General features: G+C 42.0%; 1 protein-coding gene across 2 annotated transcripts in view; it reads left to right on the top strand.

The window, feature by feature from the left end:
• The window catches only part of MYO7A (myosin VIIA), a 144,974-nt gene that overhangs the window by 76,786 nt on the left and 52,919 nt on the right, over nt 1–15,269 (top strand). For both annotated transcript variants that reach the window (XM_044668167.1, XM_044668168.1), the window contains exons 20-26: nt 280–387; nt 649–858; nt 1,987–2,190; nt 4,281–4,457; nt 6,123–6,212; nt 11,238–11,365; nt 14,438–14,564. In XM_044668167.1, coding sequence (XP_044524102.1) covers nt 280–387; nt 649–858; nt 1,987–2,190; nt 4,281–4,457; nt 6,123–6,212; nt 11,238–11,365; nt 14,438–14,564 — 1,044 coding nt within the window. The remainder of the gene's footprint in view (nt 1–279; nt 388–648; nt 859–1,986; nt 2,191–4,280; nt 4,458–6,122; nt 6,213–11,237; nt 11,366–14,437; nt 14,565–15,269) is intronic.

The raw sequence follows: 15,269 nt of genomic DNA on the forward strand, positions 1-15,269 counted from the left end.
ATATATATATATATATATAAATTGAAGGTAATGTCGTATAGTTGGAAGAGCATTATATTTGGAGTCATAGAACATGGGTTCAAATCCTGGATCCTTGTTACCTGTGTGACCACTTTAACTTCTCTAGGTAGACCTTGGTTTCCTCAGCTTTAAAATGAAAATGTTGGACCAGATGACCTCTAAGTTCCCTTCCAACTCTGACGTGATCCAAGGCCTTTCGGGGACCATGGTTCCCCTAGGTCTGCTATTTAAAAATTCCTTTCTCCACCCCTTCCTTAGTACCTTCGCCGTTTGGAAGCCGAGAAGTTGCGGCTGGCAGAAGAGGAGAAACTCAAAAAGGAAATGAGTGCAAAGAAGGCCAAGGAGGAGGCAGAAAAGAAGCACCAGGTAAGCCCATGGGGAAGGTCTTAGAGCCGTTCCAATGATTTTGCCAAGGAAACCCCAAATGGGGTTATATAGCACTGAACATAACTGAAAAAGGACAGTTATTGACACATTGTCTCCATTACGATGTGAGCTCCTTGAAGACAGGGCCTGGATTTTTGCCTTTCTCTTGAGTACAAGGGACATAGTAAATCCCTAATAATTGTTTGTCATCTGGGTGGGGAGAGCTGATCAGCCATAACCACATCTCCTTCCTGCCCATAGGTACGACTGGCCCAGCTGGCCCGGGAAGATGCTGAGAGGGAAGTGAAGGAGAAAGAGGAGGCCCGAAGGAAAAAGGAGCTACTAGATAAGATGGAGAGAGCCCGCAATGAACCTGTAAATGATTCGGACATGGTGGACAAAATGTTTGGCTTCCTTGGAACAACATCATCACTACCAGGCCAGGAGGGCCAGGCCCCTACTGGTTTTGAGGTACTTCCTAAGGGAAGGGGTGACTCTAAAGGGAATCCCCACAATATCTCCCCAAACCCTCTGTCTGGTGCATGAGGTGTAGTGTTGGGATGAGGACCAACAAATGAGCCAACATCTAGGCAGTCAAATGATCAGAGAACTACAGAGCTCTAGCAGCAGGGAAGGGTCTACTGTGGTGAGTAGAAATAGCTATGAGTTTGGAGTAAGAAGATCTGGGTTCAGATCCTACTTCTATTACTCACTTAACTGTGGGACTTTGCTCAAGTTAATTCCTCCTTTGGGTCTCAGTTTAATAATATGGGATTAGACTAGATAATTGCTCAGGCTTCCCCTTTCAGTTCTAATATTCTATGCCCTTCTGGCATTGACATTCTATTTTTAGGTCCTTTCTAGCATTGACATTGTATGTTCTTGTAGTCTAAGACTATATTCTAAGGTCTCTTCTAGCTCCCACATTTAAGGTCTCTCCAAACTCTGACATTCTATGTTCTAAGGTCCCTGCCGGCTCTAACATTCTGAATTCTAAGATCTCTTCTTTTCTAGCTCCTACATTTTAAGACCTTTGCAACTCTGACATTTTGTGTTTTTAGGACATTCTAGTTCTGACATCTTATGTTCTTATGTTTTAACATGTTATATTCTAAGGTCATTGCCATCTCTGACATCTTGTGTTCTTGTATTCTAACATTCTATATTCTAAGGTCCTTTCTAGCCCCTACATTCTAAGGTCTCTCCCAGCTTTAACATTCTGTGTTCTAAGGTCTCTTCTAGCTCTTACATTTTAAGATCCTTACAGCTCTGGCATTCTGTGTTTTTAGGTCCCTTCTGGTTCTGACATCCTATTTTCTTGTGTTCTAACATTCTGGATTCTAAGGTCATTGCCATCTCTGACATTCTGTGTTCTAATGTTCCTTCTGGCTTTAACATTCTGTATTCTAAGGCCCCTTCCAGCTTTGACATTTTGTACTCTTAAGTCCATCCCAGCCCTAGCATTTTATGATTATATGTCCAAGTTTGACATCTGCATGAGTCCCACACATAAAGATTCTCGTACCTCCTCTCCTCTAGTACCCTGCTCCCCAACCTGTCTCAGAGCCTCAAAAAGCCGACCTCCAATTCCTTCCATAGGACCTGGAACGATCGAAGAAGTTGATGGTGGAGGATGACTTGGATTCAGCCCTGCCCCTCCCAGATGAGGATGAGGAGGACCTCTCAGAGTATAAGTTTGCCAAGTTTGCAGCCACCTACTTTCAGGGTACAACCACACATACCTACATGCGCAGGCCCCTCAAGCAGCCTCTACTCTATCATGATGATGAAGGAGACCAGCTGGTGAGGTTACTAAGGAACCAGAGGGGTTGAGGGCCAAGGACAAAGGGGAAACAGTCGTTTAAGTACAGATATAGCTGCTAGATGGTGTGATAGAAAGAGTACTGGGCAAAGAGTCCAAAGACCTGAGTTTGAATTCTAGCTCTGCTAGGTACATGCTGTGGGACAAGCTACTTAGCCTCTACTGACCTCAGTGTCCCCTTCCCTAGAATGAAGGGGTTGGACGGTGGACTCAGACTCTAAAGTTTCTTCCATTTCGTATTCTTAGTAACTCTGGGTGTCAGCCTGTGCCCACAGGTGTAGATAAACAAAAATGCCTGGAGGCCAAGGTAGACATGTCTCCTAGATTAGCAAAGTGATGAGAATGCAGGGACAGAGAAGCTAATGTCAGTCAGTCCAAATAAAAATATTCAGTGTTTACAATGTGTCAAATACTGTCTAAGTTCTGGAATACAAAGAAAAGTAAAATAACAAACAATAACAAAAAACAAAACCCCAAACCCAATGTCTGCCCTCAAGAAGCTCCCATTTTAAAAGGGGAGAGAATGTGTAAATATCTGGGTACCAAAGAAGATACCTACAGAGTATATGAAGGTCATATGAGGGGGAAAGACATGAACAGATTAGGAAAGAGGGGAAAGTCTCCTGCAGAAAAGGAGATTTGACCTGAGCCTTGAAGGAAGCCAAGGAACCTAGAAGGTGAAGGAGAGGAGAGAAGGGAAAACATTCCAGGCATGAGGAATATGAAGTAGGTAATATATGTCAAATACTTTGAAAACCTTAAAGCATGAAAGAAGGGACCAGGATGAAACCTGTGATTTCAACAGAATAAGGAGCCCCCAAGCTCCAATAAGGGACCTGCCCACTTGCCCAGGGTTACACAGTTTGTAGGTGATGAGGTAGGATGTGAACACAGGGCTTTCGCAACTTTGAAGACAGTCCTCCATCAATTGTACCATGCTGCCCTGGGTTTTAGTAGTAATGATAGTAATAGAAGTTGTGGATGTAGTGGTGGTGCTGGGGTCCTGGGTAATTTTAGCTCCCTAGGGATAGTTTCAGGAAAAGTAGAAAAGGCAATACCCAAAATCTAATGGGGCTGGGGATTAGCCTCACTGGTAAAGCAGCTAAGTGGCACAGTGGAAAGAGTGTTGGGTCTAGAGTCAGGAAGTCCTGAGTTCAGATCTGTTCTCAGACACTTACTAGCTGTGTCTCTGGGCAAGTCACTGAACTCATTTTCCTCAGCTGTAAAATGAGCTAGAGAAGGAAATGGCAACACACTCCAGTGTCTTTGACAAGAAAATCCCAAGATGAGGACACAAAGAGCAGGATATTACTGAAGATGACTAAATAACAACAAGGCAGCTAGATGGCTTAATGATGAGAGCTCTGGGTCTGGAGTCAAGAAGGCTTGAGTTCAAATCCAGCCTCAGGCACCTACTAGCTAGGTGATCCTGGGTAAGTCACTTTTACTTCTAACTGCCTCAATTTCCTCATCTGCAAAATGAGAAGTTGTTGAGGATCCAATGAGATATTTGTAAAGTGCTTAGCACAATGCATGGCATATAATAGGCGCTAAATAAATGCCTGTTTCTGGCCACATTATTCTGAAGAGCTAGATATCATCAATAAATCATCAATACTATTAATAAATGCTACAATATCATCAAACACCTAAATTCTGGTTGAGACAATACTGTGTGATGTTGCTAAAGTCATTGTGCCTTCTCAGGTTCAGTGGCCCCATTCTTTAAGATGGGAATAATAATCTCTTTTCTGTCTCTCTCAACAAGGTTTTTGTGAAGAACAAATCATGGGTCAAGAGTTAGAAGGGATCTTAGAGGCCATCAAGTCCAGGCCTCTGTTTCATTTAGGAACCCGAGTCATCAAGAAATTTAGTGACTTACTTAGAGCCAAACATAGCTACTAATTGTCCAGGATAGGATTTGAACACGGGTTTTCTTGACTTCAAGTCAAGGTCAGGTTGCCTAAATCCCCCATGAAGAGTCATTTGTAAATATGAAGCAGTATATGAATGTAAGGCTAAACCATTGTTAGGGGACTTGTCCTAATATGGGGTTCCCTTGCATAAACAGGCAGCCCTTGCAGTATGGATCACCATCCTTCGGTTTATGGGGGACCTTCCTGAACCCAAGTACCATACGGCGATGAGTGACGGCAGTGAGAAGATCCCGGTGATGACCAAGATCTATGAGACTCTAGGAAAGAAGACCTACAAGAGGGAGCTGCAGGCCCTTCAGGGGGAAGGCGAGGTGAGGTGGATGCCATCTGCCCATGGAGTATGTGGGGTGACCCATACTGCTGCCTACTTGGCACACCATTTCTTTTCTTTAATGATCAATTGCCTCTTCTGTAAAATTGTGTTGATTTATAATCAAATTAGTTAATTTAATAGTTAACGAATCAATTAATTAATATTGGTCCTTTCTGCCTCATGGGATTATTATAAGGACTCAAGGAGATGCTTGAGAAAAACTTTGTAAGCTGTAAATCACTATGCAAATGTGAGCTATTAGTTATTAGTATTATTATTTCTTCAATACTTCAGTGACTCATGATTTGTGCAAGACCATATATATCTATACCAAAGCCTGTGTGCAACAGGAGTAAATGGATTGATATGGAGATACTCCAACCCAACCAAAGAGCCCAGATTTCTCCCTTTATGGGGAGAAGAAAGAAGATAGCCATGGACTAGAACTCACTCCCTTGCTCTCTTTTCTTTTTTTTCTTTTTTAAATCCTTACCTTTTTGTCTTAGAATTAATACTAGGTATTGGGCTAGACCAGTGATGGGCAAACTACAGCCTGTGGGCCAATGCGGCCCCCTGAAATGTTCTATCCAGCTGTGGGACATTATTCCTAATCTGATGAATACAATGAGTAGGATACAATACAAAGAAACTTCAAAAGAGTTGCCTTGGAAACAGATTGACAGATGAGCATTTCCTTTACTTTGGCCCCTTTTTAAAAAGTTTGCCCATCACTGGCCTAGACAATAGGGGTCAAGTGACTTGTCCAGGGTCATCCAGTTAGTAAGTGTCTGGGGACAGATTTGAATCTAGAACCTCCTATCTCTGGGCCTGGCTCTCTAGCCAGTGAGCCACATAGCTGCCCCCTCATTCCTATCTTCTTGAGGAATATTGGACCAGAATTATGTCTACTTATTGCAACATCAGGCATTTAAAGTAGGAGAATTGTTCTTTTGAGAGTCAGGATAAAAGCCACTTTCTCTAGTCACTAAATTCTTTTCTATCTTGCTCCCCTCTTTTAGTCTGAGTATGATGGGGTGGAGATTGGTAGGTGAGAAATAGTTTTATTCCAGCCCAGGAGGATAACTGTTAGGTTTAATTTTGGACGGTTTAATTCCCTTCCCACCAGGAACAGCAGGTAGACTAATTTGGCTGAAACAGAAAATACACCAGAGAGTCATATGTAGCAAACCTGGCAAGCTGCACTAAAATCAGATTGTACAAGGCAAGGCTTTAAATGCCAAGCTGAGGGATTTTAAAATTTTATTTTTTAAACCCTTGTCTTCCATCTTAGAATCAATACTGTGTTTTGGTTCTGAGACAGAAGAGGGGTAAGGGCTAGACAACAGGGGTAAAATGATTTGCCCAGGGTCACATAGCTAGGAAGTACCAGAGTCCAGATCTGAATTCAGGACCTCCATCTCTATGCCTGGCTCTCAATTTACTGAGCCACTTAGTTGCCCATTTTTATTTTATTTTAGAAACAGGAAGGAACTGATGAAATTTCTCAAGCGGTGATTTATCTAAGGTCAATGACAGAGCCAGGACCTTCAATACTTTAGCTTTTTCCTTCCCAATGCTGCATTCTTTCCCTTTCACTAAGCATCTTCTGCTGGTAGCTTGTTGCAAGCCAATCCTCTGAACCAAAAACTTCTTTCCTCTTCAGGGCGGATACTCAGATGGTCTCAAGAAGAGCAGCGTGAGACATAAACTGGTCCACCTGACCCTGAAGAAAAAATCAAAGTTAACAGAAGAGGTAAGAGTGGCTTACATTCTACAGGGATACAAATGAGCAAAGTCTAATTAAGAAGGAAGATAAAGCTGGGGAGCTTTTAAGGAAGGGAACACAGGTTTATTAAGCACCTACGATGTGCCAGGCATTATGCTGTTTTTATAAATTTGATCTCATTTGATTCTAATAGTTCTGGAGGGTAGGTGCTATTGCTAGTGACATTTTACAGTTGAGAACTGATGCAGACAGAAGTTAAGTAACTTTATCCAGGGCCATGTAGCTACTAAGTAAGAATCTGAGGTCACATTTGAACTCAGGTCTTCCTGACATTAGGTTCACCTATCTATCCACTGTGCCACCTGGTGCCTCTAGCCAAAGAGTACTGCCTTTGCAAGAGAGTCATTTGATCAGACTTGTACCTTAGGCAGCCAGAGTCTAGGAGAAGAGAGTCAGGAGGCAGAATGGCCATTAGGAAGTTATTCTAGTTTACACATATACCCCTCTCTCTTTCTCCATTCTTTCAGTTGTACAAGCATTTATTAGGTGCTGACTGTATACAAAGTGGGAGGCAATGATGACAATTTATACATAAATTCCCCCTCTTTCTCCATTCATCCAATTCAACAAGCATTTGTTGTTGGTCCTTCATTTTGGTATCCCAGGAGGATGTCTGACTGGCATTTGAACAAACATTTAAGTGCCTACTGTATGCAAAGTGAGAGGCAGATTTAAAGTTTATACATAAATCTCCCTCTCCCTCCATTCATCTAACTCAACAAGTATTTATTAAATGCCTAGAAAGGGAGAGACAGTAATTAGTTTACTACACATAGGACCCCACCCACCTCCTTCCATTCATGCAATTCAGCAAGCATTTAAGTGCCTACTATATGCAAAGTGCAAGGCAGGCATTATAGTTTATACGTACATTAGTCCCTCTCTCCCTCCTCTTCTCTAATTCAACAGGCATTAAATGCCTATTGTCTGTAAAGCAAAAGACTTCAAGACAGTAGAGAACTAGCTGCTGAGGTAGGGAGACCTGGGCTCAAGTCCCTCTCACCAAGGACACATTCTGCCTGTTGAATTCTGGGTAAGCCATTTAACTTCTCAGTGGTGTCAAACTCAAATAGGAAAGGGGCCACTAACTGAATATAAAGATCCCTCCAAGCTGTATATTACCTTAGAAAACTACATATCAATATTTTCTATGTTCCATTATTTTTATTTTGTTAAATATTCCCCAATTACATTTTAATCTAGTTTCTACACTCTGGAGAATTTGATACTTCTGCCCCAGGCAACTCCTTAAGAACATAAGTTACTAAGAAGGTGCCCTTATGGATTAGGCAGAGGAAGTTTTCTCCTCTGGGAATTCTATACTAGTTTTTGTTTTTTTAAAAATAATGTGCAAAGGAATGGGGGAAATGACAAGTCAGAAACCAGACCTTACCTTGCCATCAGGGAACTACTGGGAGGACACCACAGGACTGTGGCGGTGAACCTATGACATGTGTGCTAATGGGACACTCAGAGCCCTCTCTGTGGGCATGCATGCCCTTGCCCTTGCCCCAGCACTGAGTGACAGAGTTTGTTACTAAAAAGCCAGTGGGGCTGGGCTGCTTCCTTCTCCCTGTCCACAATGCCTCAGGACATTTCTCACATAACCCACCCCTCTGCCCAGCAGCTCAATGGGAACACTTCCTCCCTCCCCTATCTGGGGTAAGGTGCAGGGGAACTGGGAACAGTTTGGGCACTCGGTCTCTAAAAGGTTCACTATCACTGCTGCAGGGAAAGAGATAATGGCTGTGGATAGGGAAAATCAGGGAGGGTTTCAAAGGGAAAGTAGAATAAATCAGGAAAGATTTCCCTTATGTAGCAGCATTTAAACTTAAATCTGCTATGAATCTGTGGATTCTAAGAGATAAAGAGGAAGTATATTCCAGGAATAGAACACAGCCCATGCAAAGATATGGAGGTGGCAGGATATTAAGATGCCAAATCAGGGATCAGCAAATAGATTGATTTGTCTGTAATGAAGAAAAAGGGGCTGCACAATAAGCCTGGAAAGAAGGAGGCTGAGGCCAGATTCTGAGGGACTTTAAAAGACAAAATAAAAGCCTTTCTCTTATTCCAGAGGCAATTGGGATCCACTAAATATTCTTGAGCAGGGGAGTAGTATGATGCTTTAGAAAATATTTTTCTGGCATTCATGTGGAGGAGATATTGGAGAAGAGAATCCAATTAATTTTTTATATTTAATTCATGCTTTTAAAAATCACTAGCATTTCCCCAAACTTGCCTCACTTCCCTTATTTTTAAAAAAGTAATTAAACAAAACAAATCAACACTTTCTTTTACCATTACAAAATATGCTCCTATAGATAGTCTGGTAAGTATAGAAACTTCCCCTCTGCCCCTTGACCTTGTATACATGCACCTAGGAATGATATCACTGGGTCAAGGGGTGAATGCAGTTAGAGACTTTTTTTTTTTTAATTGAAAATTTCTATTTAATTAATTGATTTAGAATATTTTTCCATGGTTACATGATTCATGTTCTTTCCCTCCCCTCTTCCCACCCCCCTCTTGTAGCCAACGAGCAGTTCCTCTGGGTTTTACATGTGTCATTGATCAAGACCTATTTCCATATTATTGATATTTACACTAGGGTGATCACTTAGAGTCTACATCCCCAACCATATCCCCATTGACCCATGTGATCAAGCAGTTGTTTTTCTTTTGTGTTTCTACTCCCACGGTTCTTTCTCTGGATTTAGATAGTGTTCTTTCTCATAGGTTCCTCAGAATTGTCCTGGATTATTGCATTGCTACTAGTAGAGAAGTCAATTACAATCTATTGTGTCACAGTGTCTCCGTCTCTGTGTATAAGGTTCTCCAGGTTCTGCTCCTTTCACTTTTCATCAATTCCTGGAAGTTGGTCCAGTTCACATGGAATTCCTCCAGTTCATTATTTCTTTTAGCACGATAGTATTCCATCACCAACAGAAACCACAATTTGTTCAGCCATTCCCCAGTTGAAAGGCATCCCCTCATTTTCCAATTTTTTGCCACTACAAAGAGCACAGCTATAAATATTTTTTTACAAGTCTTTTTCCTTATTATCTCTTTGGAGTATAAACCCCACAATGATGGCTAGATCAAAAGGCAGACAGTCTTTTAAAGCCCTTTGGGCATAGTTCCAAATTGCCATCCATAATGGTTGGATCAATTCACAACAAATTCCCAATTTTGTCACATCTCCTCCAACTTTTTCTTTGCTGTCATGTTAGCCAATCTGCTAGGTGTGAGGTGGTCCCTCAGAGTTGTTTTGATTTGCATTTCTCTAATTATAAGATATTTAGAACACTTATTCATGTGCTTATTGATAGTTTTGATTTCTTTATCTGAAAATTGCCTATTCATGTCCCTTGCCCATTTATCAATTGGGGGATGACTTTTTTGTACAATTGATTTAGCTCCTTATAAATTTGAGTAATTAGCCCTTTGTCATGTTTTTGTTATAAAGATTTTTTCCCCAATTTGTTGCTGTCCTTCTAATTTTGATTGCATTGGTTTTGTTTGTACAAAAACTTTTTTTGAGACTTTTTTTTAGTATAATTCCAATTGTTTTCCAGATTAGTTGGATCAGTTCACAGCTCCACCAACTGTGCACCAATTTTTCTTTTGTTGAATCAATTTACTCATTCATTCATTTTTCCATTTACCCACTCATTAGTCATCTATCTATTCATTTACTCATTCATTCACTCATCTTTCATTTCCCTATCTATTTATTTAAAATCCTTACCTTCTGGCTTAGAATTAATACTAAGTAGCGGTTCCAAGGCAGATGAACTGTAAGAGCTAAGCAATTGGGGTGACATAGCTAAAAGTGTCTGAAGCCAGATTTGAACCCAGGACCTCCCATCTCTAGGCCTGGCACTCTATTCACTGAATCACCTAGTTACCCCTTTGCCTATATTTTCATTAACAGATTTATTTGTTCTTTATTCAGTACTGAAGGTAGCAAGGCGGTATAGTCAGTGGCTATATTGCTGAGTCTGCAAAGATATCTGAGTTAAAATCCAGCCTCAGACATTTACTAGCTGTGTGACCCTGGGCAAGTCACTTAACCTCAGACTGCCTCAGTTTCCTCAAATATAAAATAGCACCTACCTCTGAGAGTTGGGGTGAGGATCAAATGTGACAATTTTGTAAAGCACTTGGCAAAGTGCCAGGCACATAGTAGGCACTTAATAAATGCTACTTATTTCCTTCCAACAAGCTTTTGCTTGTATTTCCTGTGTGTGTGGCTTGCTAAGGACGACAGGAGCATGAGAGATGGGAGTGGTCTTCTATACTAAGAGGTGCATGTCCCTGCTGTTTTCTAGGCTCACTAAGTAAAAAGTAAGTAAAGATTTGATGGTGTTAATCAGGCTGGGATTCCTAGATGAGGTGAGTCTTGGGTCAAAGATAGATTCAAGGTCTTATAGAGAAGTGAAGGGAAAATTCTCAAGCTCATAGGATGCGGGAGGAACAGCTAGGTGGCTCAGTGGATTGAGAGCCAGGCCTTAAGACAGGTCCTGGTCCTGGGTTCAAATGTGACCTCAACAGGTCCTGGTCCTGGGTTCAAATGTGACCTCAGGTACATCTTAACTGGTGACTCTGAGCAAGTCACTTATCTCCAATTGCTTAGCTCTTATTGCTCTTCTGCCTTAGAACCAATATTTAGTATCAATTCTAAGACAGAAGGTAAGGATTAAAAAAAAAAAGACTGGGGAGAAAAGTCTAGAGAGGCTCCCTGACCTGCCTCAATTCTCCCAATTAGGTTTGGAAGAAATAAGCAAACCCTGGAAGGAAGGGGGTGGGGAGGAATCGTGAATCATGTAACATGGAAAAATATTCTAAAGAAAAAGAAAAAGAAAGGAGACCCACAGTCTCAGGATTCAGACTGAATTAAAGATAGAATTATCCTTATTTCATTGTTTCTGGGTTGTTTTCTCACCACCTCTCTTTTTCTCTTTCTCTCTCTGACTTCTGACCTTTCAGGTAACCAAGAGACTGCACGATGGGGAATCCACCGTCCAGGGAAACAGTATGCTGGAGGACAGGCCCACCTCTAACTTGGAGAAGCTTCACTTCATCATTGGGAATGGCATCCTGCGGCCTGCCCTGAGGTACACAGAAACAGGAGGCAGATGGCCTGGAGGAGAGGATGGAGGAGAGTCCTAGAGAAAGAGGGAGCTGACTTGTTCAGTTCAGTCCTGGAGGGCAGAACTGGGATCAGTGGAGGGAGTGCCCCCTTTGAGATCAGTCTAAGAAAGGGCTTCTTCCTAACAATTATGGCTTCCCCCAAAAGTGGGGTGGACGGTCTTGCAAGGTAGAAAGCTCCACATTTCTGAAGGTCTTCAGGCAGAAGGTAAGGCACTCCCTGTTTGGGATGCCATATTATTTCCTCTTGAAATAGTTCAGGCTAGATTTTTCTTCCAACTCAGAACCTAAGATTCTGTGAATCAAAGATTCTGTCTTTCATAATTCCAAGGTCCTGATATTTGTAGTGTAATAATGACCATTTTGGCCCTTGTTGCCTGAAGGCCAGGTGTGTAACATTTCCTCTCTCTTCCCAGAGTTCTCCAGAATCCTTAAGGGGACTGGGAGGGTATGTGGCTAGTCTCTGATGTTGGCTGAACCTCCCAATGATTGTGTCCCCCTAATTTTAGGGGTCTCTGGTCCACCAGTATAAACATTTAATAGTCAGATTAGTCTTTATGAAGAAATATTTACTTCAAAGGTACAGAAAGAGCAAAGATACAAATGTAACCGCCTCACTATGTTGGGGGAAGTAGGAGAAGGGCATAATTCCCTCATGCCCCTTTAGCCTCTGGGGAGCAGAGGAAGATTAGATTTCCAACTTAATTCAGGTGGCAACTAAGAGTCTCAGTGGAGGGAGAGCCAGGCTCAGAGATGGGAGGTCCTGGGTTCAAATGTGGCCTCAAACACTTCCTAGCTGTATGACCCTGGGCAAGTCACTTAACCCCCATTGCCTAGCCCTTATCACTCTTCTGCCTTGGGACCAATACACAGTATTGATTCTAAGACAGAAGGTAAGGGTTTTAAAAAAAAACCCCAATATAATTCATTTCTTATATAGCATTAGCCCCATTAGTTCCAAGGCTTCTCAAGGCATCTCTGCTGGGTTAGCAGCAATCGGCAGCCTGGAATTCTGGCTCCAGGGTCAACATGACTGGAGCTCCCAGATCTGGGGATTCCATTGCTTGAGCCTCAAGCTGAAAAGAACAAATTAAAGAATCCCCAACCCCAGCCTTGATTCTTATGGCCACAGGGGCCCTGGAGCGAGGGGGAAAATGGGAGGGTAACCCTGCTCCTCTTCCCCAGCCTAGTACATGATGCCCAGGGTTCTGAAGGAACAGAACCATCTTCCTAGATGCCATCTGAAAGACTAATCTGATGCAGATTGGCAGCGTTAAAGATTCAGATATTTCTAGCTGTGTGGAAAGAGGCTGTTTCCACCCAGAAGCTAAGGGACTTGCCCAAAGTAACACAACTATTACAGTGTGGTTGTCTTGACACAGTAAGTTGTCATGTCTTTCAAAACAGAAGACCAGCACAGCACTCTTCAGTGTGCCACCTCTCTGGAATGGAGTCCAGCCCTCTTTTCTCTTGGCTAATTAAATCAGTGATATCCCATTCCCCAAGGGAATGTGATTTAATTTGCAGAAGATGTATTCATGTACATTTCCAGAACTGGCCCATTGAGTGTAGCATAGTAGTTAGAGCCAGGACTTAGAAACCAGAATGATCTGACTTTGAATCCTACTTCAGATGCTTATTGGTTGTGTGACCCTGGGCAAGTCACCTATCTCTTGTAGGCCTTAGTCTCCTCATCTGTAAAAATGAGTATGATAATAATCAACCTTACCTCCCAGGGTCTTAAGGATCAACTAAGATAACAGGCTTACAACCTGGGAGTCATCCTGGACCCCTCACTATGTCTCACTTTCCATATCTCTTGCCAAGACCTTTCCATTTTACCTCTCAAATATCACCTCTGACACTGCTTGCTTCCTCTCTGGTATAGGCCTTTATCACTCGGGTTATTGCAATAGTCAGCTGGTGGGTTTACCTTTATCAAGTCTCCCCCTACTCCAAGTCATCATCCTTCTAGCCACCAAAGTGATTTTCCTAAAATACAGATCCAATCGTGTCCTCACATCCCCCACAACTCCCCATTCGATCTCTCTCAGTGGATTCATATTGCCTTCAGAAGCGAACACAAAATGCTCTGTTTACCATTCAAAGCCCTTCATAACCTAGTCTCTCCTCCCTTTCTAGTCTTCTTACGCCTTGTTCCCAGACATGTACACTTTGATTCAGTGACATTGACCTCCTGGCTTTTCCAGGAAGAAGACATTCTATCTCTTGGCTCTGAACATTTTCTCTATCTCCTGTGCCTAGAATACTCTCCCACCTCTGCTCTGACTACTGACATCCCAGGATCCCCATGTCTTAGCTAAAATCCCACTTTCTTGAATACATCTTAATTCAAATGCCTTTCCTCTGCCAATTATTTCTTTTTTGTCCTGACTATAGATTACTTTGTGTATATTTGTTGCATGTTGTCTCCCCCAATTAGGTTGTAAGCTCCTTGAGGGCAGGGACTGTCTTTTGCCTCTTTTTTTATTTCCCTAGCATGTAGCATAGTACCTGGCACATAATAGGCACTTAATAAATGTTTATGGATTAATTAGTTGATAACATAGACAAAAAGGACTTGGCAAACTGTAAGTACTATAGAAATACCAACTAAGATTATTATTGTGAGGGCCGAAAGGTGGTGTGATGGATAGAGTGCTCATCCTGGAGTTAGGAAAACTCATCTTCTTGAGTTCAAACCTGGCCTCAGACACTTACTACCTATGTGACTCTGGGCAAGTCACTTAACCCTGTTTGCCTTAGTTTCTTCATCTATAAAAAGAGCTGGAGAAGGAAATGGCAAACCACTCCAGTATCATTACCAAGAAAACCTCAAATGGGGTCATAAAGAGTTGGACACAACTAAAATGATTGAATAACAAATTATGATGATGATGATGATTTCACCCACTCTCTAGGAAATCTATGACCTATAAAGGTCTTGAACCTAAGCCTCTCCAGCCCCTCATCTATATTGTGTTCTCTCAGGTACTCACTGCATGATTAACCATCCCTGCCTGCCTTGTCCTTTCTAGGGATGAAATATATTGTCAGATCTGCAAACAGCTCACCCACAACCCTTCCAAGAGCAGCTACGCCCGAGGCTGGATCCTGGTGTCCCTGTGTGTGGGGTGCTTTGCACCTTCTGAAAAGTTTGTTAAGGTAATGTGGGAAGGGAGGAGTCTTCTTTCCCAGATGTTATAAGTAGAGCCAAGATAAGGGCTACCTCAGAACTTCTCTCACACAGAAGAATTAACAAGGTCCAGATTAGGTTAAGGCTGGCTTCCCTGGTCCCTTCCTTTCATCATTTGCCCAAATTCACAGACTAATGAATGCCCTTTTAAGAGAAACTCGTTCTCCCCGAAGTACACAATAAGACCCAGCTCCCTTCATCTAGATTTTAATGGGTAGATTCTGAGGGAGACACACCTATTCATGTAACACTGTTAATGAGGAATCCCTGGGTTGCAAAGTCCTGAAAGCATTCTGACTGGGACCAAAACTCATATTTGAATCACTCTCAACTGCTTTGATAGAGTAGGAGCAAACAGAAAGGACAGACCACCAGCATCAAGACTTCAAAATGCTTAATGTTATCATGTATTAGTGTAACCACTCACACTGATAAGCTTCTATTGGATTACAAAGTAATCCTAGACATGGTGGGAATTACTGTTGCAATTTTACAAAAGAAGAGACTGATGTCCAGAGTAGAATTCAGCAACATTTATTAAGTACCTGGGCACCGCTAAATATTGATACAAAGCATTAGTGGGATACAACCTAAATCCTGAGGTACAAAACCAGTCTGTGGATATTTATTGTGTTTTATAATAATAAAAATAATTAACATTTATAAAATAACAT

Source organism: Gracilinanus agilis, chromosome 3 (genome assembly GCF_016433145.1).
Source record: "Gracilinanus agilis isolate LMUSP501 chromosome 3, AgileGrace, whole genome shotgun sequence".
NCBI lineage: Eukaryota > Metazoa > Chordata > Mammalia > Didelphimorphia > Didelphidae > Gracilinanus > Gracilinanus agilis.